We start from the raw sequence: 23,477 nt of genomic DNA, 5'->3' as shown, positions 1-23,477 counted from the left end.
CAAGCTGGGTATTCATCCTAGTCACCTGCTGCCTCCTCTTGCCCAGCCAGGCTACCACCCATGTCAGCAATGAAGGTAAGGGGGCAGAACAGAGGTCCTGGACCCCCCATAAAGTCCCCCCAAAGCCCTGGCCTCACAAGGTAAGGGAGAAAAAGAGGGGGACAGGGAAGAGGCGAAAGGACACAAGGGGAAAGGGAGAAGGGAGGAGGCAGGGGGGGAAAGAAAGTGAGGGGCAGGGAAGGAGGAGGGGAGAATGAGAGGGGCAAAGGGGAGATATGGGGAAGGAGGGCAAGAGGAGGGGGAGTAGAAGCCTGGAAAGAGAGAAAGGTCAGGAGAGAGGGGGAACATTAACTCTAGGGGGGATGGTAACAGTGTTGAGGGAGAGGTTAGGAATAATCTACCAGGAATGTAGCCGTCATAAAGCACCTGCTGGGTGTAGAGCACTGTGCTTAGCACTGGGGGAGACCCAAAGGCTCGGGCCATGTTAGCCCCAATTTCACATTCATTTCCTGAGAGAAGGGCTAACAGGGGCATGGTGTCAGGAGGCATCTCTCAGGAAGTAGCCCAGGAGTGGAGCTGGAATTGCTCAGGAGAAAGGAAAGGGGGATCAAAATGTGAAGGTGCAAAGAGAGGAAACGACAGGCTGAGAAGCGGACCCAGAATTTCCCAAGTGTGAGGAGCTCCCTCTATCAAGGCAGGCTGGTCCTTCTCTGAATCGCCTTGGAGAGGGGTAGGAGTGGGGAGTGCTGAGAGGTGAAGCAGCTCCCTCAGGGTCACCCAGCAGGAAGGGGTGACTGCCTGCTCTCCCTGTCCATAAGGCCCAGCTACCTCTCAAGTGCTCAGAGCACAGCAGAGGTTGAGCTGGAGGGATCTGGGTGCATAGACTCAGGACTTAGAGTAAGGGTGCAGCTAGGTAGTGCATAGAGCCAGGAGTGGTGATGAGAGGTCCTGGGTTCAAATGTGACCTCAGGCACTTCCTAGCTGTGTGGCCCTGGGTGAGTCACTTAACCTCCTCAGGTTTGCCTCAGGCCACTGGAGATGGCAATGGCAAACCTCTCCAGTATCCTTGCCAAGAAAAGCCCTTGGCCAGGGCTGTTGTGTGATGGTCCCTGGGCTCACCAGTGAACAACAAGGAGGCACTGAAGGTTTTTTGGTTCTGTGCCCACGGGAGGGACTTGAGGTACTGGAAGACGTCAGGATGAGCTCCATCATTGCAGTGCAGTGACTCAGAGGCTGCCTCCTCGGAAGTTGGCTGGCTGGCTGGCCTCTCTGCTCTTCCTTGGCCCTCTTCCTTGGGAGCTGTGATTTGCTTGTCCTCAGGGCTGGGAATCTTGGAGCGGGGAGCTGGCTTTGGGATTAGCTCGTGTCTGGGGTTGCTAACCTCTCCGGAGAGCCAAGGGCCAGGGGCCAGCTCTGCCCTAGGCTACCTCCTGCCCGCTGGGGCCAGAGACTCCCATGAAACACCTACTGTGTGCAGCCACCGTGCCTCAGCTATGGGTTACAAGCCAGGAAGCCGGCCAGCCACTGGGCGAGAGTCTGAAACCAACCTCACACCATGGGCAGACGGTCTGGGGTCCCTGAGAGGAGCCTCCCCCACCCTTCCTCCTGGAGGGCGCAGCTTTTGCCCCCGCTCCAGCGGCTGAGGTCCCCTGCGGCTCCTGCGGTATCCCTCCGCCCCCTCTAGAAAAAGAGCTTTTACCCAGAAGCCAGAGCCAGCCCCAGGCCAGAGTGATCAGGGCGCCACGGAGACCCACGCTCCATCACACCCCCACCCCCCACGCCCAGACCCAAGAAAGCCTCCCTCTCACCGAGCGCCAGGAGGCCTCTGGGAGCCTGCCTGCCTCCGGAGGTCCTAGGGCTTCCTCCTCCAGCCAGGGCTTCCAAGGGGCGCGGTCTGCCTCAATGTCCGCAATCCCCGGTAGAGAGCTCTGTGCTGCCTGCTCGGCTCAATGACTCCGGTCTCTGGCCTCCTGGGAGCCCGGCTCCGGGTCCAGTCTCCGGCACTGGGCCCCCCTCGCCGGCTGACACCCCGGCTTTGCTCTCCGCCCCACCCCAGATGCCCAGCTTCTGGCGGATGAGCCCGAACCCCTGCGCTGCTTCTCCAGAGAGTTCGAGGACCTCACGTGCTTCTGGGATGAGGATGAGGAGGAGATCCAGGCTGAGGACGAAGAGCAGGGAGGCGGGCAAGATGGAGAGCCCTACCAGCTCCTCTTTGCCTACCCCGGGTGCGGGAAGCCCTGCAGGCGGGGCTGGGGCTAGGGGTGGAAGTGAAGAGAAAAGGAGGGGAGGAGAGGGGGCGGGGCGGCGACTCCCCCTCCCTCAGGGAGTGTCCCCTTCGCACCCCTCCCCAACTAAAACCAACGTTGGGGGTGGTTAGTGGGGAGCCAGCGCTATGGGCCAGGCTGGAGGCAGGGCAGCTGGGACGGAGAGGGGAGGAACAGGGCCAGGGAGGGCCAGGACGGCAGCATCCTCTCCCCTGGCAGTCTCCACGCTGGGGCCTGAGACCCTTGCCCGGCCCGCAGGGAGGAGCCCCAGGTGTGCCCACTGAGCATCCAGAGACTGCCCAGTGGAGGGATCCGGCACGTCTGCCAAGTCCAGCCTGCTGATGGCCTGCGTCTCTTTGCCAAGTTGGCCCTGTGGCTGTGGGACCCTGCCAGAGCCCAAAACCGGACCCAGCGAGTGCTCAGCGTGGAAAACGTGGGTGAGGCTCTGGCACTGCTAAGGCCTGACAGCACCTCAAAGCCCTGTGGCCCTCCTTCTTCCCCACAATCCTGGCCTCCCTCCTCATCCTGGCCCTCCTCCCAACCCACAATCCTGGTAGTGAATCTTCTCTCCTCACAGCTCTGTATCAGAATAGAAAAGCTGGAAGGAATGTCAAAGGCTCTTGTCCAACCAGCACCCATAAGGAACCCCCATTCTAACATGTCTGAGCAGTGGCCAACCCACTTCTGCTTCATGACCTCCCAGAAGGGGAAGCCTGTCATCTCTGCAGAAGCCCCTCTCCATCTGGAGTCTGTTCTGACTGTTAAGAAGGCTTTGGGGGTTTCCCCTGGCATTAAGCCTAATCTTATCTCTTTGCATCTTTCCCCACTCCACTGCTGCCGATTATTCCAGCAGAACAAATTTCTCCCCATGACAGGCCACTCTCATGGCCTTCTAGAACCTTCTCTTCCCCAGGCAAACATCAGGGTTCCTTCAGCCACCTACCAAATAGATCCTTCTTCAAATAGATTGCTCAGAAGTAAATGTGATATCGCGGGACCTGACCTAGGCAGCATACATCTTGAGGGCCTGTGAGCTCTGCCAGAGCGCCCCCATCCCCTCACCTAGGACAGCCCGTCAGCCTTTCCGGCTTCCACACTCCGGAAGAAAGTGTCCAGTGGGGCTTGGAGTACCCAGCATGCCCTGGCCAGAGCTGGACAAAGCGTTTGTGGCCATCTAACCTCAGCTCTCTAGCTTCTAGACTTCTCTGATACTTGGGAAACTGATTTCTGCATCCTAGCATTGCCAGATCACATGGAATTTCATCTTATTCCATCGAACCCCAAATACGATAACTAGCATGCATATACTGCTCCAAGGTTTGCTAAGTGCTTTACAAATATGATCCTGGTTTATCTTTACAACCACTCTAGGAGGTAGGTGTTGTTATTATCCCATTTTACAGATGGGAAAACTGGGGTAGCTAGAAGTTAAGTGACTTGCCAAGGGCATTTGAGGTGAAGATGGAAGAAGAGGGAGGCTGACAGCCAATAAGTGTCTTTGATGGGATTTGAACTCAGGTTTTCCCGACTCCAACTGTAGTTTTCTATCCACTGACTCATCTACTTGCCTCTTTTAGCTTGTTCAAGACTCTTGAATCAGTAATAATCATAACCTGACATTTAGATAACAATTTTATATTTGTAAAAGGTCATCCCATGGGATTCCACAAAAACTCTATAAAGAAGGTACTGCTAGGCAGCTAAGTGGATCAGTGGATAGAGAGTCAGGCCTAGAAATGGGAGGTCCTGGGTTCAAATGTGTAGCAATCCAGGTATACATTAATCTTGATATTATTTTAAGAGTGCTCAAAAAACTGACTCTTGTATTGCTTATGATTGATTTCTGTAACCTTGAGTTAAACTGAACCTCAACCTTGCCAAATTCCTAACCCTTCCCTAAGGCTACATCCCAGAAGACAAGTCAGTTATCTCAGTGTCCTTACTTTACCTTCAATGATCAGTTAACATAGGTATCAAACATCAGTAGATGCCTTAGGCCACATGGGCTCCAGATCCAGATCTTAGCTCTACCTATTGTTTTAGGTTCTGGCAGTTTGCATTTTATGATGATTACCTCATAATGTTAATGTATCAAACCACTGGGCTCTCCCCTTCCCCCCATACTGTTGTAACCCCAGTAAAGGTGACAAAGTTGGCAAAGAAGCTCTTGACCATCAGATCTCTGAACCATCTAAGCTCTTGACCACCAAGTGTGCATCCACACTGGTCTCTTTAGATGTCTTCTATTTTTCCTCCTCATCAGAATTGCTTCCTTCTGAATTTCATTCTTTGGTAGCATTTCAGTCCATGGGACCCTGCCTATCCTTTCCCTGTACCACCATTTCAAATCCGCTCTCTCAAAATCTATGGTGCCTGTCAGATTATTCCCAGATGCCCTCTCCATCTCTATCACAAATTGTATGGGGCAATAATGACTTTCCTTCAAGCTTCTCATTACCTCTACCGCAGCACCAAGTTCCTCTCCACTGATGAAACACATCCAGGATTTCCACCATGTTGGTGCTTTCACCTTTTGAAAGATGAAATTATCATCAATTATTAGCTTTGGCAGAGAGAAATCCCCAGCAGATCCTGAAATATCTCACCATATCCTAATCGTATTATGCTTCTGTTCCAGTCTCGAGATCTCCTTTCTGAACCTCTCATCTCTTTCCTGTTTCTATCCAGGCAGTCTGTAGTTCAATGAACATTTTGTTTTCAGCCTCTACTTGTCTTCCCTCCTGCTTTCCTCCTCTAGTTCCTGGATTTGCTCCTGCTCAATCCTATCCTGCTTCCCCCTTTCTCCTCCATCCTATGTCTTTAGAATAAGGTTCCTGTCAGGGATTTCCTCCCACTAATTTTCATTGATTGTGCCTTTTTAGGTATTAATATATTTGTGTATTAGCTAAGGCCATGTGTCTTCCTACCAGCCTTTTTCCTGGATATTGACTCTTGTGAATATTTGAGTCTTAAGTGTTTTTCTCCCTTCTACACTGTAGTTATTCACTATGATTTCTGGCTTATTGGAGACACTGGGACAATTTTTCTCCCTTCCCCTGCCTTTCCTATCTTTCTTTCTTTCCCCTGAAATTCTTACTTTTTGTCTTAGAAATAACTCTAAGACAGAAGGGCAAGGGCTAGACAAACAGGATTAAGTGACTTGCTCAGGGTCACACAGCTGTGTCTGAGGTCAAATTTGAACCCAAGTCCTCCCAACTCCAGGCCCAGCACTCTATCCACTGAACCACCCAGCTGCCCCTCCATTCCTTTTCAATTAAAGCTCTTTAGATTTACAAGACTCTAGACCACTTCTCAGCCCTTTGTATCCTAGCTCTTTAGCCTTGTGCTCACAGTCCTGTCTTTCCTCAGTCCCTGGGAGAGATCCCTCAGGGTAGTTTGGGGGAGAGCATTTGAAGTGGTTGGAGGGAAGCACTGAGGTGATGGGTTCTCTCCCCTAGGCCTGCCTGCCCCACCTAAGAGCATCACTGCAATGACTTCTGGTCAGACTGGGGAGCTGCAAGTCACCTGGGAGGTGCAGCCCCCTGAAATTAGTGACTTCATGCAGCACGAACTCCAGTATGGCCCTTTGGATCCCAGCAACTCTGCTCAGCCCACAGTCACAGCTCTGCTTCAAGCACCCATGTGCTGCCCATTCATGAGGTGGCCCCAGCAGGCCACTGAAACCACTAGGCCTGACCTGACTCCAGCTCAGTCTCTACAGCAGCACTCCACCATGGAGGGATCCTCCAAAAAAGGATACATGAGCCAGGGACCTGCCATCAGGGGACACACAGTGCCACAGCGGGATGGTCTACCACAGCTTCAAGCCACCAGAGAAGTACCCAGATTTCTCTGGCCCCATCTTCTCTCACCCTAAGCCCAGAATATTTCCTCTGGTTATAGATGGAAATGGACATCCAGCCTCCTAGTGTCCCATCTTCTCTCCTCTCCCTGAGATGACAGTTTGGAGCCTGGGGGTCTCCCATGGCCCAAGAATTAGGAGCTTTCTCAGGGGCCACTGTGGGGTCAAGGTCATTATGGATAAATCTTGGGTTCATCCCTGTACCAACTTAGATAGAAGTCCCCCAGGAGGCTGGTCTTATGACAAGAATCTCCTATATAGCCTCCTTCTATAAGGTAGTAAGTTCCCCATTATTCTAGATGTCAAAGCAAAAGTTAAATGCCCCCTTTCCTGCTAGGAATATGGTGAGTAGGGCAGATTACATGGAGGAGGAGAAGGGATTTGGACTAGAGGAACCCTCAAGTCCCATCTTTCTTGGATTCTCTGATTCAATGATGATCCTCTTCAGTCCCTAGATCTAATTGGTGGAAGCTGTATCATCTCAGGGTTTCAACCTGGGACCTCCTATTGGCTCCAGCTCCGGAGGAAGCCTGATGGGATCTCCCTCAAGGGTTTCTGGGGACCTTGGTCATCTCCTGTGACTGTGACCCTGCCACAGGATGCAAGTGAGTCACCTGGGGGAGGGAAGGTTGATGGTGTAGAGGAACAGGGATAGGGAGAAAAGCAGAATTACACACACACACACACACACACACACACACACGGAGAAGTACTGGGGACCAGGGAGGGAGGGACGTTTGGCTGGGGCCCAGCACAGTCTCTCTCTCCTGGCCCAGGGGAGATTGGGCTGCACTGCTTCACTCAGGACCTGGAACGTGTCACATGCCAGTGGCAAGGACCAGCCCATTCCACCACCTCCCATGGCTACTTCTACCACTGGAGGACTGCTGGCAGCTGCCCTGGAGACAGGTGAGCAGGCAGGGGTGAGACAGCAGGGCTGGAAGTCTGGGGTGAGGAGAGGCCTGGGCCTAGGGTCACAGAGGCTCCAGATTAAATGAAGGAGAGAGAGCTGTCCCCTCTTGGGGGTCACAGAGCAGCTCCAATGGGGTCAACCCTCTTTCCTTTACCATCCACATCTAAACCTGCCTCTGTAGAATCAATCAATCAACAAGCATTGATTTTTTTAAACCCTTATCTTCTCTTAGAATCTTGGTTCCAAGGCAGAAGACCAATAAGAGCCAGGCAATAGGGGTTAAATGACTTGCTGAGTTAGGACGTGTCTGAGGTTAGATTTGAACTCAGGATCTCCCATCTCTAGAACTGGCCTTCTATCCATTGAGCTGCCTGGCCATACCAACAAGCACTGGTTAAGCATCTTCATGTGCTAGGCACTGAGCTAAGCACTGATACAAAGGGCAAAAGGCAAAAACAGGCTCTCTGCTCCCCAGGAGCTCATGGGCTAGTCTGGAAGAGAATACTATTCCTATAGACTCGAGATAATAGGAAGTTGAGGAGAAGGCCCCGGGAGGTAGAGAAAGACCAGGAAAAGGCTCATGTCAAAGACAGTGCTGAGCCGGACTTGAAGAAAGTCAAGGATTCCCCAAAACAGAGATGAGGGAGAAGTGCATTGTAGGCATGGAGAGCTGAGGGCTGAGGCAGAGATTCACTGGAAGAAGCCCCAAGCAGGCAGGTGGAGCTGGATCATGGAGTTCATCGAGGGAAGTCTGGAAAGATAGGAAGGGGGCAGATGATAAAGAGCTTTGAATGCCAAACCCAGAACTTTAGACTTCTCCTAGAGGCAATAGGGGACTGATAGGGTCAGACCCATACTTTAGAAAATCACTTTGGCATCAAAGGAGGATAGGTTAGAGAGGGAGAATACACTGTGACCGTAATCCAGATGAAAGGTGATGAGAGTCTGGCCAGGTAGGTGAATGCTATGTGAGTAGAGAGAAGGGAACAGGGAGAGGCTATCAGACTAGAAACAGGATTTGGCCACTGTTTGCTTATGTGGGATGGGGGAAAGTAAAAAGACAAGAATAATGATAATAATAGGGGCATCTAGTTGGGTACAGTGGATAGAGCACTGGACTTGGAATCAAGAGGACTCATCTTCATGAGTTCAAATCTGGCTACAGGCACTTATTGGCTATGTAACCCTGGGCAAGTCACTTCACCCTGTTTGCCTCAGTTCCTCATCTTCAAAATGAACTGGAGAAGGAAATGACAAACCAGGCCAGAACCTTTATCAAGAAAACCTTAAATTGGGGGCAGCTGGGTAGCTCAGTGGATTGAGAGCCAGACCTAGAGACGGGAGGTCCTAGGTTCAAATCTGGCCTCAGACACTTCCCAGCTGTGTGACCCTGGGCAAGTCACTTGACCCCCATCGCCTACCCTTACCACTCTTCTGCCTTGGAGCCAATATACAGTATTGACTCCAAGATGGAAGGTAAGGGTTTAAAAAAAGAAAAAAGAAAAAAAAAAAAGAAAAAAGAAAACCCTAAATGGGCTCATAAAGAGTCAGACACAACTGAAAAAATGACTAAACAACAATACTAATCATGGTTCATATTTATATGGTTCTTTAAGATTTCTGAAGAGCAGGGGCAGCTGGGTAGCTCAGTGGATTGAGAGTCAGGCCTAGAGACGGGAGGTCCTAGGTTCAAATCCGGCCTCAGAGACTTCCAAGCTGTGTGATCCTGGGCAAGTCACTTGACCCCCATTGCCCACCCTTACCACTCTTCCACCTAGGAGCCATTACACAGAAGTTAAGGGTTAAAAAAAAAAAAGATTTCTGAAGAGCTTTACAAATATTATCTTCTTTGATCTTAACAACAGTCCTGGAGGGAAGGTGTTATTATTAACCCCATTTTAAAGATGAGGAAACTGAGACAGACAGAGGTTGTGATTTACTTAGATCACACAGCAGAAGCAGGTTTTGAATTCAGGTTTTCTTGACTCCAAGTCCAGTGCTCTATCATGATTGTGAATTTGGGTAACATGGACAATGATGGTCCCTTTAAAAAGAATAGAGAAGTATAAAGGAAAGGGAAGGGTTTAGGAAACCTAGAAGGAATTCCATCTTGGACTTATTGGGTTTGGGATTTCTTTGAGACCTCCAATCTGAAATCTCCAATAAGCGGTGGATGATCTGAGAAGAGAGCACAGAAGAGAGACTAGGAAAGAATCTACAGGCTTCTGGTTAGTGATGATAATGGCTCCCAAGGGAATTAAACCAAGAAATGAAAAATAGCTTGTGAAATGCTCTCTGTGTACAAAGTGCTATTGGTACAAATAGAAAATGAGACAGCCTCTGTTCTTGCTGTGGTAATAGGTGGAGACAATACATATAGGAGGTCTCAGCTCCAAGTCAGCTGAGGGAAATGAGACCTTAGAACACAGCAGAAGGGCAGATGGCCATGAATCTTCTTTATGGTAATTTCCTTTGATAAACCCTTCTCTGTTTCTGGTGTTTGGACGTGCCAATGCCTTTTTGAGGGAAGAGCATTCATTTTTAGGGCTTTTGTCACTATGGCTTCTGGGAAGGCGGGTGCTGAAGCTCCTACAGAAGCAGTTGTCAGGTCTTGCCTTTCCAGAGGTTTCTTCTCTGGGATGATGGCTGTAGAGACAAGACTGGAAGCAGGACCTAGTGGTCTGGGGAGGGGGGAAGGAAGTAGGGAGAACAGAGTACTGATAGTTCCTGGTCTCATGGTGTCTTGTTCTGGCTGTCTATTCTGAAAGGAAGTGGTATTGGTTTGACCCACCTGGCATGTGCCAACTCATCTCTTCCTCAGGATTCTTTGCTGCATTTGGTCTTCAGTTGGTGGGAGTAAGGATGGAGGACCAATTCTCTACTAAGGTCTCTTTCATAGATGATGGCTGAGGAATTTACCTGGAAACAGAGCTGTGGTTTGGGAAATGCTCCTAATTCTGAGACTTGGGACTTAATGAGAAAGAAGAGGCGGAAGCCCTGAAAATTCCTCATAAGAAAGAGACTTTTGGACCTGAGTAGGTCTCTTTGACTTCACACCAAGAGAATTGATTAGTTTTCTTTATTCTTGGTAAAGTTAAGTCAAGCCAATTAGCATTTATTTTTTAAAACTCATACCTTCTGTCTCAGAATCAATCCTGCATATTGGTTCCAAGGCAGAAGAGCAGTAAGAGCTAGGCAATGCAGGTTAAGTGACTTAGCCAAGTCAAATAGCTAGGAAGTGCCTAAGGCCAGATTTGAACTTAGGACCTCCTATCTCTAGGCCTGGCCCTCTATGCACTGAGCCACTCAGCTATCCCCTCCAAATAGCATTTATGAAGTATGCCAGGCATGGTGCTTAAGCACCCTGGGGAATACAAAGAAAGAAAGACAAGAGCCTTCATGGAGCTCACAGTCTAAGGGGGGAGACAACATGCAAACAACAATGTATGTATGTATGTGTGTGTGTATATATATATATATATATATATATATATATTTAACAAGAAGATATAGACAGGATAACCTGGGGGATTATATAGGATAACCACTAGGATTAAGGAGGGCTGGAGAAGGCTTCTTTCAGAAGGAGGAATTTTAGCTGAGACCTACAGGAAGTCAGGAGGCAGAGATGAGGGAGAAGAGAATACCAGGCCTGGGGCAGGGGGAACAACCAGTGCCTTGATAATCAGTGCCAGGATCCCTGGATTTCAGTGTGTGGATGGGGGCAGGAAAGATAGAGAAAGTAAGACATAAGAAGACTGGAAAAGTAAGAGGCGACCAGGCCTTGATGGTCCTTAAAAAGCCAAACAGAGGACTTTTTATCTGAGCATGGAGGCAATAGGAAACAGCTGGAATTGATTTGGGGGGGACAGTACACTCAGAACTGTCTTTTAGAAAGATTATTCTGACAGTTGTGTAAAGAACATACTGAGGTCAGGACAGACTCATGGCAGGAAGACCAGTGGGCAGGCTGCTGGCCTAGGTCTGGCATAAGGACCTACACCAGGATGGTAGCAGAGTCAGAGGAGAGAAAGAGGAGAAAAAAGAGACAAGTTATGAGGGTAGAATCAATAGAACTTGACAACCAATTGGTTATGGGTGGGAGGGTGGTAAATGAAAGAAGTGGACGAAGACACCTGGGTTATGAGCCTGCCTCTGACCTTTAAAATGGGTATAATAACTGAGTGGCAGTGATCCTGTCCATGGGGCTGCTCTAGAACTCCTCCCCTTAGTCTTCAAGGACTTGGTAGGGGGGGTAGCTATCCCCAGGTATTGGGTTATTCCCATCCACTTCAAGCCACCCTGGACAAGCAAGCCCTGTCTTTCCTTCCTGACCAGGCCGGCCGTTCTCTGAACTGCTGGAGATCAAGAGCCAGGTCCAGGACAAAAAAGACTTAACCCAAACAATTGCTTTGGCATGATGTCCTGCAGAATGACTCAGGGCCCCGGCCTGCATTTCTTACCACGGTTTCATAGCTGAGAGATTCTACTAAGGAGAAGCCCCTTCAAGCTTTGCCATGCTGAACTTTGCACAGCAGATGGCAGTACACTGGTCCACAGTGGGCCTATCGTTGGGGATGGCTACAACAATAATCTCCAGAGCAGGTGATGGGCAGTCAGGTGAGCTGTCCATGATCAGGCCTTCCCCTACAGAAGCAGGCCTCAGCCCTGCCTGGACTCACTGGGCTCTTCCGAAGGGGGCAGGATCCTGACCAGCTAGGCTCTTTGGCCCTCCCAAACCAGGACACGTCAAGCAGTCAATCAACAGGCATTCATTTATCAAGCACTTTCCCCCGTCCTGGGCACTGAGCTAAGTGGGGGCATACAAAGAAAGGCAAAAGCAGCTCACATTCTAATGGAGGAGATAGCATGCACACAGCCATGTACATATTAAGAGAGGCACAGGCTGGACGGAAGGCCACCTGAGATGGGGAGGACGGTAGGGCTTTGTGCTGAGTGTTGAAAGGAAGCCAGGAAGTGAAGATGAAGGTGTAGACCATTCCAGGAGTAGGCCAAAGCCAGTATAACAGCACAGAGGTGGGGGAGTGCAGTGTCAAGCCCAAGGAAGAGCAAAGAGGCCAGAGCCACTGGATCCCTGAGTGCATGGAAAAGAGGGAAGTGAAAGAGGAGCCATACAGGGTTTCTGTGATCCTGGAGGGGACAGGGAGCCACTCAATGTGAGTAGGAAAGGGAGGGATGGGATTAGACTTACATTTTAGAAGGGTTCCTCCGACAGAAGCAGAAAGACCAATTAGGAGGCTTGCAATCACCCAAGTGAGGAGTGGAGGGTCTGCACCAGGGCAACACAACCCGACAATAGATTGGCTATGTGGGCTGAGTGCCAGGGATGGGACCAGTTAGGAACAGCCTTGTTAAGAATGGCCCCGAACAAGGGGCAGTGAGGTCGTTCAGTAGATTGAGAACCAGGTCTAGAGACCAGAGGTATCCTGGGTTCAAATCTGACCACAGACATCTCTTAGCTGGATGACTTTGGGCAAGTCACTTAACCCCTATTGTCTCACCCTCATCACTCTTCTGTTTTGGAACTAATATATAGTATTGATTCTAAGACAGAAAGTAAGGATTTTTTTTTTAAATAAATGGTTCTGAAGGGCAGCTAGGTATCTCAGTTGATAGAGCCAGGCCTGGAGATGGGAGGTCCTGGGTTCAAAGCTGGCATCATTTCCTAGCTGTGTGATCCTGTGCAAGTCACTTAACCCTGTTTGCCTAGCCCTTGCCCTTCTATCTTAGAATTGTTACTAAGTCAGAAAGAAAGGGTTTTAAAAATGACTCAGGACCTCAGTAAGCCTATCATGGGCCATGGTGGGGGGAGGGGGTTTCTCCACAGGGGTCCAGCATGGAAGAAATGTAAGAAAATGGACTCCAGGGAAGAGGAAACCTCAGTCTCCCAATGTCACTTCGAGTCCCAAAATGACAGCACCATTCACATCCTGGTGGAAATAACCAATGAGCAGGGGACCATCCATCAGTTCCTTGGCACTCCCTTCTGGATGCATCAAATTGGTGAGACACTATCTTCCCGGCCCTCTCCTCAGCTCCCACACCCTCTCCTCCTGAACCCCAAACCTTTGCACACCCCCATAACGGCCCTGAGTGCTGCTCCCGCCCTCTCTCCTGCCTCTCCAGTTCTCACTGAAGCCCCACAGCTGCAGTGGACAGCTGGACAGGGTGGACAGCTCAAGCTGAGCTGGAGGCCACCTTTGCCCTGGCTTCCTGGGAAGACCCACTATCAGCTCCGTTACTCCGGGCAGAAGCACAGACACTGGAAGGTGAGGGCTTCGAGGTCCCAGCTCCTGAGCCCCTGTTGCCGGAGCCTCACTGCACTGCCATCAGGCGTGCTGGGCAAGCCGGGAAGGGAATGCATGGGAGTGTGGGCAGCTCGTGGGGGCCAGGCTGTAGAGGATATGTAAGCGAAGGGGTGGCAGCCTCCCTTGGGGTATCCCGGCGTGGTTATGTCGGGATGGCAACATCCGTGTGGCGACTGCGCCAAAGTGTCGGGGTGTATTCACGATCAGCTTCTGCGTGGGAGGTCCGTGTAAGAACATCCGAGCCGCTAGGCACGGGAGTGTCAAGAGATGCGTGGCAAGAAGGCTGAATCAGGAAGAGGGGAAAATAGGGAGGTGCGAGGATGACCGGACAAGCAAGAGAGTGTGAGGAGAGGGTCGGTAGGGTAGGACAAAGGTGTGTCAAACTCCTCCCCCCGTCCACGATGACTGTGCACGCGGACCAATCAGAAGCCGCTGAAGGCCTCTGCCCCCGCCCCCTCCGCACGGTTCGGTGTAGGTGCTGGAGCCGCCTCCGGATGCGCTGGGAGAGATGCTGGAGCTCCGCCCAGGAGCCCAGTACAGGCTGCAGCTGCGTGCACGGCCAGACGGCCCCACCTATTACGGACCTTGGAGCGCCTGGTCTGCGCCTGCGCTCGTGGAGATGGCGCCGGACCGCGGTGAGGGGCTGGGGCGGAGAGGGCCGCGGCTGCGCAATGCGCTCCAGAGGGCGAGGTAGGGCGGGTATGGCAGCGTTGGGTGAGAAAGGGGGCGGGGCCAGGGCGAGGCGGTCGGTCGGTCGGAGAAAGGAGGCGCTCTGGCCCAGCCATTCTGACCTTCGCGACCCGGACCCCCCTGCTAGGTTGGATCTCCGTGGTGACGAGCACTGTGCTGACGCTGAGCTTCGGTGGCCTCCTGGGTCTCGGTCTCGTGTTGCGGCGCCTTTTCCCGGCGCGATTCAGGTAGATGCCCCTCCCCCAGGCCCCTGCGTGCCTGAGCCTGACCACCCCTCCTAACTCCGCCCCGCCCCGCCGTGCTGTAGATGGTTGCAGAGTAGGAGCGGGAGGAGTCTTCTAAGCAGCGCTCTCCATCCCCCTCCTCGGAGCTGCGGCTGCCGTCCTGGCCTCATCTTCTTGAAGGAGGCAGCCGGATGGGGGGCGGGGAGAAGAGGGGGAAGAGGAGGAAGAAGAGCCTCCAGACACGTGGGGTAGACGATGCCAAGGCCTGGAGCAGGTCCGCTGCGAGGGACAGAAAGGAAGGCAGTGCCCCGCCTGCTGGGGCGGGAAGACAGGTGGTGAGGGGCTTAAGGGTCACCAGGAAGAGTTTAGTGTAATCCTGGAGTCAGGAGGCGCCACAGCACTTTGTTGAGCAGGGAATGTCATGGTCAGATAAACCTGGATAACCTCAAGTCTGGGAACTTGGTTTGTTGAAAATCTCCTGATAATTATTTTCAGAGGATGGGCTTCCTTTGGAAGGAACTCTGTGTTTTGTGCTTTTGGGAAGGGGCCACACATACCTACTTAATAATCCTGTTAAAGATGACCCAGCAGGACTTGTTCTGAACGAAGTTAGACATTATGAGCCATTGGAATGATCCAGGCCCCAGCTGCCCAGCTCAAACCTCTCTCCTGACTGCCCATCTTCTACCAGCTGCCTTGATGATGCCATCTGAAGCCCTCCAGAGTCCAGGCCCCATCCCCCACCCCCTTTCTCATACACAGCCCTCCAATTCCTGACTGAGCCTGGACATCGCCACCAGCTAGTCCCAGAGGCATCTCCAATTCAACATGCCCTATCTAAAACTCATTGTCTTTCCCCTCCAGCCCTCCCCATTGCCCAGTGTCCTTATGACTGTGCAGGGCACCACCAGCCTCTCAGTCATGCAGACCTTCAGGCTTGGTTATCTTCTTAATCTTTGTCATCTTTGACTCCTCATTCTCTCTTAGCCCTCCCCTCACATCCAGTCTGTTGCCAAGATCTGTTGATTCTACCTTCATAAGGGCCCCTTCTGTCCTCTGGCACCACTACCAACCTCATCACCTTCAGCCTTCAGCCCTGCCTTCTTCACGCTCCACTCCATTCCTTCCTGAATTCAGCCTCCAAAGGGCAGGTCCGACCATATCATCCCCCCTGCACCACCCACCCCACCCCCACCTTGGTCAGCTCCAAGGATTCTTAGGATCAAACTCTATGGATCCCACCACTTTGGCTCACTACCTGCCTCTCACACAGAGCCCAACAGTTCCTGACTGCACCTTTGCCTTGGTTTTCCCCCATACATGGAATATTTTCCCTCCTCTTATTCAAGATTCAGCTCAAATTTCCCCTTCTTCAGGAAGTCTTTCCAAGCCTCTTGGAAAGCTTGTGTTCTCTCCTGGTGTCTGCTTTGTGTGTGATTAGCCAGTCAGTCAGTAAACATTTATTAGGTGTCTATTGTGTGCCCAGCACTGGAAACAGATACTAAAAAGAAAGAACCCCTGCCCTCAGGGATCTTACCATCTCATGGGGGAGATAACACCCAAAAGGAAGGGGTTCAGGAGAAGAAAGAACCCTCTGGGGTGTGACAGAGTACAGTGGAAAGGCTGGGTGGTCTGGACTGCTTTTTAGAGGAGTGGGCTTGTATGGTCATTGTCCTGTATTGGAAACTCCTCTCTCTGCCAATACAGGTCTCACCTTCTAATTGTCTGGTGCTAACTGAGCCCTGACCTGCCCAGAGTCAGTAGATGTCCGCCTGTAGATGTCAGAGAGATCTGAACCCCAGTCTGTTGCCCTGAGGCCAGCTCTCTAGTCAGTGGCCCAGGAAAGCTTCTCTTCCCCCATTAGAATGGGATACCTTTGAGGGCAGAGGCAGATTTTGCTTTTCTTTGGATTCTCAGAATATAACACTGGGCTTGGAATGTAGTAGGTGCTTTGTCCACTTCTCTGGGTTGCTGATTCAATGTGCCAGTTGTCTCAGAATCTGAGCAGTCTCTTCCTGAGCCTAGGCCGGGAAGGAATCTGGGGCAGTAGTAGCTGCCTGATTGTTCTGCCCTTCTAAGTGCAAAAGTTATTCAGTTTAACAAACATGTCCACTCCCTGCTGTAAGGCACCTGGCCAGGTGCTTGGGAAAGTGAGACAAAAGCCACCTTGTCCCAATCGGCCCCCAGGAGATACCATTGTGTACTGCAGGTAAGTAAACACTAAGTAATGATTTAGTGAGGTTAAATCTTTGCTTGATGACGGTGCTGAGTAGGAATGGAGAGCCTCAGTGAGGAAGGGGAGTCTTGTGACATAAATCCCAGAAGGCTAGATGGCAGCCAGCTAGCTGAGCCAGCTCTCCTATTCTCCATCTCTTCCGATTAACCTGTGTTGCCTTTCCCTCCTTCCACTCCCTGCCCCTGTACTTCAAGCTCCAAGAGGACAGGAACTGCTTTTTGATTCATCTTTGTCTCCCTTATCCCTCCAGGAGACACTTTCTGAACAAGGTTATCCTAAATTATTTGAGTTTGGGCTTTCCCTGAAAAATTCCTTACCTTTATCAGCCATCCTTGTTTTCTTTGGATGCTTTGAGATTTACTCTCCTAACATGCCTGGTGGGGCACATCAGCCTTTATCCAGGCAGACTTCTCTCCTCTCTGAATTCTCAGATGAGGGGCCAGCCTATGGTCAGGGCCAGGATAAGTGGCTCCCTCCTCCCATCTGCCAGCTCTGGAAAGATAAGCCATCATGCAGGCAGCTGTTTTGCCTTTAGCAAGGAGAAATCACAGGCCACTCTCAAGCAGTCAGTAAGCATTTATTAGGTGCTTGCTATATGCCTGACACTCTGCAAAGCAAAAACATACCAAATGGGCACAAAGCAATTTTGGAGGAAGACACTATAGCTCAGGGATTCTTGGTTGGGGATAGGGAGGCTGTCAACTTGGTTTTTTTTGGTTGTTTTTTGATCACTTATTTCAATAGAATTTGTTTTCTTTGTGATCCTATATACTTTATTTTAAAACAATATTCTCGAAAGTGTCCCTAGGCTTCACAAGACTACCAAAAGGGTTCATGCAAAAAATAACAAACCCCACAAAAAAACAGTATTAATAGCTGAGGGAATCAGAGATTGGGAAAGGATAGGGTACTTAAGCTGAGATTTGAAGGAAACTAGGTATTCTGAAAGGTGGAAAAAAAGAGGGAGGGCATTCCAGGCATTGGGCACAGCCTGGGCAAAGGCCCAAAGATAGATAGTGTAATTGTCTTGTTTGAAGAAAGCCAGGGTAGCTAGACTAGAGAGTGGGGAGGGAAATATTGTTGGTTGTGAAAAGTTTTAAAAACCAGACAGACAGAAGAATTTGTTTTTTTCATCCTGGAAGCCAAAGGTCCCACTAGATTTTTAGTAAGGGTGACATGGTCAAAGCTGAGCTTTAACAATATCATTTAGCAGGGAGGTGGGGATAGAGAAGAAGAATGTAAGACAGGCAAGCCAGGGAGACCAGATAGGAGGCCCTTGCCATCATCAGGGTGAAGAGGATGATAGCTAAGCACTCTTGTGGAGGGGCTGGATTCAAGAGATATGGGGGTCAAAACAAAAGCTTGCAGCAGACTGTCTTGAATGGGGAGGAGGCTGTGAGGGGGTGTGCCTTAGAGGAGGAGGTACCTAGAAGTCAGGAAGGTCAGAAGAATTTGGGGGAAAGGAACTATATTCTCCTGCTTTGGTCATGCTAACTGTGAGGTGCCTGCAGGAAAGCCAGCTGGACATGCCCAGGAGGCCACATTCCACTGTCAGGCCTCCTTAGTATTCCCAAGATCTCCTTCCTCCTTCTGTTCCTCAGCACACACTCAGCAGCTATGTCCCTTGCTTCCTCCCTCTATGGGGCTTTCTTCACCCACTTGAAGCACTTTCCTCTATGTTTCTTCCTTGAACTTCTTGGATTTCCTCACCTAAGCAAATCTTAAGGACACACACTGCCAGGCATCTTTTTGTATCTGGTCTTCCAGAATTCATTTCACCAAGGCACAGGGATCTCTTCTGGAGGTTGGGCTCCTTATGATAGATCCTCTATTTTCCTTGTTTATTTCCCAGATATTCTTACCTTTCTCCTTAGAATCAATCCTATGCATTGGTTCCAGGGCAGAAGAGCTGTAAGGGCTAGGCAGTGGGGGTTAAGTGACTTTTCCAGGGTCACACAACTAGGAAGTGTTTGAGGCTAGATGTGAACCAGGTCCTTCTGACTCCAGGCCTGACACTCTTATCTACTGTCCTACCTAGCTACTACCAAAACATGATAGCCCAATAGAAAATATAATCAAAATTTTTAAAAATAAATTTACTAATTTAACATAAATATATATAGATATAGATAAGCCTACACTGATGATATGTTGAAAATGTTATTGTCATTTAAAAGATCTTAGCAAAGTGTACTGAATTATTTTCTCTTTCCTTAAGTCTTTCATAAAGATTGCTGGAGGTGCACAGAATTTTATCCACATCTCCTGAATTTGCACATTTACATTTTCACACAATAGCATTTTCTAAAATCAAAATTACTTTTTATATCATTATCCTTGAAATCTTTTCCAACAGCTAGATTAAAATAGTTTGAAGGGAAAAGTCTGTGAAAATACTTTGAGTCACTGTGCTTGAAGCAATCACTGGTTGTAGCCTTTCAGAGCCTGAGAATTTCAAGATTTTGATTGAAAATACTGTTCTGACTTACCTCCAAATGCTAAGAAAGCTTTAGACCCTTTAAATCCAGGTAGAGTTTTTTTCTTTCTTAGAAATAGAAGTTCTGGAAGACATTCTTTTGTAGGATAAGCCTGTTTCTTCTACATGAAAAATGTGTTGATCAGTGGATCCACTTTCTTCAGTTTTTAAAGCAGTCACACAAGCACAGTAAAAGTTCCTTCTCTGTCTGACTCATTTCCATTTACTTTCCCTGCCATGAATCAGCTAATGCTTCTGCCTGAATGGCTGCTATACTAAAAGGAATGCATGGATGATTGCAGTCTTCAAACTGTCTGCCAAAAGAGACACCATTTGATTGTTGTAACAACTCTATTCCTCATGATTGTTTGCAAACCACAAAAGGCTGATGCAGCTTTGGCTTTTTCTTTTATTTCACCTGCATGTTTTCTAAGATTCTGCACAGTGGATCCAGATAGTCAAACATCACTTCCTATTTTAGGACCACATTTATATCACTCAGTTACATCCAACTATTGCTTTCATGTTATAGCAAACTTCTTTTGGGAGCTGGCAGTGTTTCCATCTCCTGTATTCTTCTTTTTGTGCATTTTAGCAAAGACTTTTAAAAACCGTTAGCACAGCCATTGGTAATAAGGTATGTAGCAGCACACTTCACTCACACGCACTGATCCAAAGCAGTATGCTATAACCCTGGAAAAGCTGGAGCATATCACATTCACTGAATTTGACTTGCATTAGATATGACCTGGAACCATTTTGTAACATGCTAAATACTGGCCATGGGATCGTGGATCCAGCAGTAGAGGGACTTTAAAGGTCATCTAGTCCAACCTCATGATCTTAAAGATAGAGCAACTATGGCCTGAAAGAGGAAATAAGTGGCACAAGGTCACCCAGATATATTAAGTGGCAGGGCTGGGATTGGCACCAGACCTGAGTACAGATCGGTGCCCTCTTAGGTTAGGGCTGCATTACTCTGCCATCCCCAATTTGTCTGAGCTCCAGGGCAATTCTCATTCTTTTCATTTTGCTAATTAGACTCACCAAGCTACAGGCCTTGGTGTTTTCCCCTGATGAGTGCTTTCAACCCCTTGACAAGAGGCTTAAGTTAGGACCTGTGAATCCAAATCTCTTCCTTAAACCCCTTCTTAACCTGCTGTTCCCCTCCCCTTCCTTTCTCTCCTGAACCTTCAGCCTTTAATCCAAAGCAGGGGTGGCCCCAGGACTTCCTCTCCATTTCTGTACCTTATGCTTCTTCAGGCTTCATAAGAAGGGGATTGCTCTCAGCAGGTTTTCTCAGAGTGAGTGGACTGGTATGGGGATGCTGCAAGCATAGCATTTACCTAGATTTTAGAAAAGCTGTTTTTGATCAAGTTCTTACAGATAAAGAGATGTGGACTAGATGATAAAAATTAGAGGGATTTCATAATAGATGATAAGAACTAACGGCTTCCGAGCAGGTTAAGTGGCCATCCTCAAAAAGGAGTTGTTAATGGTTCACAGTCATTGTGGTCAGGGGAAAGTAGAACGAATGCCCAGGAGATCTGTGCCTGGCCCTGTGCTATTCTAATGTTTCTTTCTTTCTTTTTATTCCATGACTTAGATAAGAATATCATCAGTCAGTCAACAAATAGTGATCATGTGCTAACTCTGCCAGGCACTGTGCTAACTACTGGAGATACAAAGGGCACAAACAGGATCCCTGCCAACCAGGAGCTCATATTTCCCTTTTTAAAAAAAAAAACTTTTACCTTCCATCTTAGAATCAATAGTAGATATTGGTTCCAAGGCAGAAAAGTGGTAAGGGCTAGGCAATGGGGGATAAGTGACTTGTGCAGGGTCAGAGTTGAACCCAGAACCTCCCATTTCCAGGTTTAGCTCTCTATCCACTGAGCCACCTAGTTGCTCCAGGAGCTCATATTCTAATGATAGTGACACCATGTAAATAACTAGGTCCAGAGTAGAATAGATGGCATATTCATTAAATTTGCAGGTGACAAACCTGGAAGGATCACTAATCCTGAATGACTACAGGGTCAGGAGCCACAAAGGGCCAAAGAGCAATTGAACTGAATCTGCCAAGATGAGATTCAGGAGGGATAGATAGAACATATTCTCCTCTGGTACCAAAAAGTCCACTTCCTAAGGAAAAAGTGAGGAAGGGTTAGAGCTAGACAGGAGTTCATCTAACAAAGTTCCAGTAGCATTGAGGGTCCAAGACCTGGATTCAAGAAGTCCTGAGTTTGATTCCTGCCTCAGATCTTTCCTAGATGTGCCTTTCACCTTAGGCAAGTCCCTTAAACACTGTTTGCCTTACTCCACTATCTTTGCCTAAGAAAAACCCATGGACAGTATAGTCCATGGAGGCATAAAGAGTTGTCACAACTGAACCACTGCATATGCCAGGCCCTGTGCCAGGGGCTGGGAATAGAGGCAAAACTAGGCAAAAATTGGATATGATCTCAAAGGGGAGGCAGGAATTTTAGCAGGGATTCGGTGGCCAAGAAAGTGGATGTGATTTTGGCCCACATTGAGAGCCGCAGGAGGCAAGAACTCTGCCTTCTCCATCCTCTGCCCTGCACTGACTTAATCGTTCAAGTGTCTAGAGGAGGGGATTGCAAAGAGCCTAGAGTCCATGTCATCTGATGACTGATCAAAGAACCTAGGGGTGATTAGTGTGGAGAAAAAAGACTCTAGGAATGAGATCCCTGACTTCAAACACCTAACGGGCTGTTGTGGGGTGGGGTACAGTTAGACTTGTTAGGCCCCAGAGCAGTGACAAAGAGAACAGGCCTGGAAGTCAAGAAAAACAGCAGTCTGATTCCTGTTTGTGAGAGGAGAGCTGCAAGCCACCAATGAAGAAGCAGCCTCCCCTCCCACCCACCCCCATCTCCCCCAACCCCATTCCTTTGGCCACTATTCTCAAGGATCTTTCCCCTCTTTCCATGGATGCTACCAGTGCTGGGCCTACTTGGGGGACAGTTTCATTATTTAAGACAGAAGCAGTTAAGGGTCCAAGATAGGCTGTGATTCCCCAGGGCATCTCTTACCTTGGCACTGTCCTGGGTGCTGGACTGTCTTCCTAGGGGCTGAGGTTGTCTCAGACTGGAACAGAAAGGCTTTGACAAGATTCATGATTGAAGCCTGGAAGGGTTTGGTCTTTGGCTTAGTTCAGGTAGAACAGATAGGAAGAGGAGACCAAAGTGGGCCAATCCTTTCTGGGGGAAGACTTGAGGCCCTATGATCCTCCAGGGCCAGGAAGGGAGCAATTCCATATTAGTGAGGGACTTCGAGGCTGCTTGGCTCTAGTCCCACAAGATGGGGCTAGACCCTAGTTCTACCATTGTCCCAGGCAGCTCATGGGCAGCAGGCACTAGCCAGCCCTGCCATGCCTTGACCTTTAGGCTGTGGGAGGTCTTGAGAGAGGACAGTGGGCTCTAGAGCAACTGGCAGGGGAGGAACAGGACACTCTGTTCCTAGAACAGACCAAGGGGGCAACTTTTGAAGCCTGAAATGAGGTACAGCAGGACCCAACATGTACAGGCCACCCCAGTGGGGGGCTATTTGCCCAAGTGAGTGGCAGGGTCCATTTGTAAGAGCTCCAGTGCTAGAGTACAAGGGCCCTGGGTACTCACTGCTGCCCCTTTCCCACTGTCCCTTTTACTTTCCTCTAGAAGAGCCCTATACTATCAGCAATGCCTGTCTCACCCCTTCCCTCCCTGTGCAGGGCCCTGTGGCAGACCCTATGGCCTCCACTTCCTGACCTTCATCGGGTTCTTGGAGGTTTCCTCACTGAGCCCCCAGCCTCCTTGAGCCAGGTGAGTGATGCTGTTGTGACTTGGCATTCCTGATAAGCTCTACTTTGTCCCTCACAGCCCCTTACCTCATATTTTCTAGCCCAAGGCCTCAGCCTCAGGTGTAGATGAAGAAGAGGAACCCAGCCTCTTGGAGGTCCTTTCTGAGTCTGTGGATGGCCAATCCCAGCCGGATTACCCTGTGTTGCTTCAGGCTGGCTGCTTGGGGTCCTGGTCCCCACCCCTGGCCCCAGCCCCTACAGACTCTGAGCTTGGCCCCACCACTCACATTGACAACTACTCCTACCTGCCTCACTTGTCCCACCCTCCCCCACCTTCAAATCATTGCCACCAGCCCTTGGACAAAGTACGTTTCCCTAGAGCTCCAGGACACGAATGCTTGCCAGGGACTCCCTTAGCCCCATTACTTTCCCATGTGAGCTCCAGCTCAGTTTATTGATCTTCTCTCTCTCCTGAGAACCCATCTCCCAGAGTGGGGCCCTTTGCTTGACCAAGTCCTCATTTCCTGAACAAACCTCCTGTCCTCTGTTCTTCATCCTCCTATACCTAAGCCACAAAGAGCACAGTTGTGGCCAGGCAGCCCCCTCCTTCCCCAGGGTCCAGCTCTAACACCACCGCCTGATTATGGAAGCCTGAGTAAGGCTGGCTACAAGTTCCCTGAGTAG

At 49.7% G+C, this 23,477-nt stretch overlaps 1 protein-coding gene across 1 annotated transcript; it reads left to right on the top strand.

The window, feature by feature from the left end:
• The first annotated feature begins 1,555 nt into the window (after nucleotides 1-1,555).
• On the top strand, nucleotides 1,556-23,477 carry MPL (MPL proto-oncogene, thrombopoietin receptor). Its single transcript, XM_044674832.1, has 14 exons — nucleotides 1,556-1,663; nucleotides 1,786-1,918; nucleotides 2,057-2,225; nucleotides 2,523-2,701; nucleotides 5,723-6,102; nucleotides 6,575-6,731; nucleotides 6,903-7,035; nucleotides 12,888-13,063; nucleotides 13,187-13,329; nucleotides 13,844-13,990; nucleotides 14,023-14,285; nucleotides 22,725-22,815; nucleotides 22,895-23,158; nucleotides 23,409-23,477. The coding sequence occupies exons 1-14, from the start codon at nucleotides 1,556-1,558 to the stop codon at nucleotides 23,475-23,477; spliced, it is 2,412 nt and encodes an 803-aa protein (XP_044530767.1).

The sequence above is a fragment of the Gracilinanus agilis genome, chromosome 4 (genome assembly GCF_016433145.1).
Source record: "Gracilinanus agilis isolate LMUSP501 chromosome 4, AgileGrace, whole genome shotgun sequence".
NCBI lineage: Eukaryota > Metazoa > Chordata > Mammalia > Didelphimorphia > Didelphidae > Gracilinanus > Gracilinanus agilis.
Note: the sequence above shows the minus strand (reverse complement) of the source record. Positions and strands in the feature narration are given on the sequence as shown.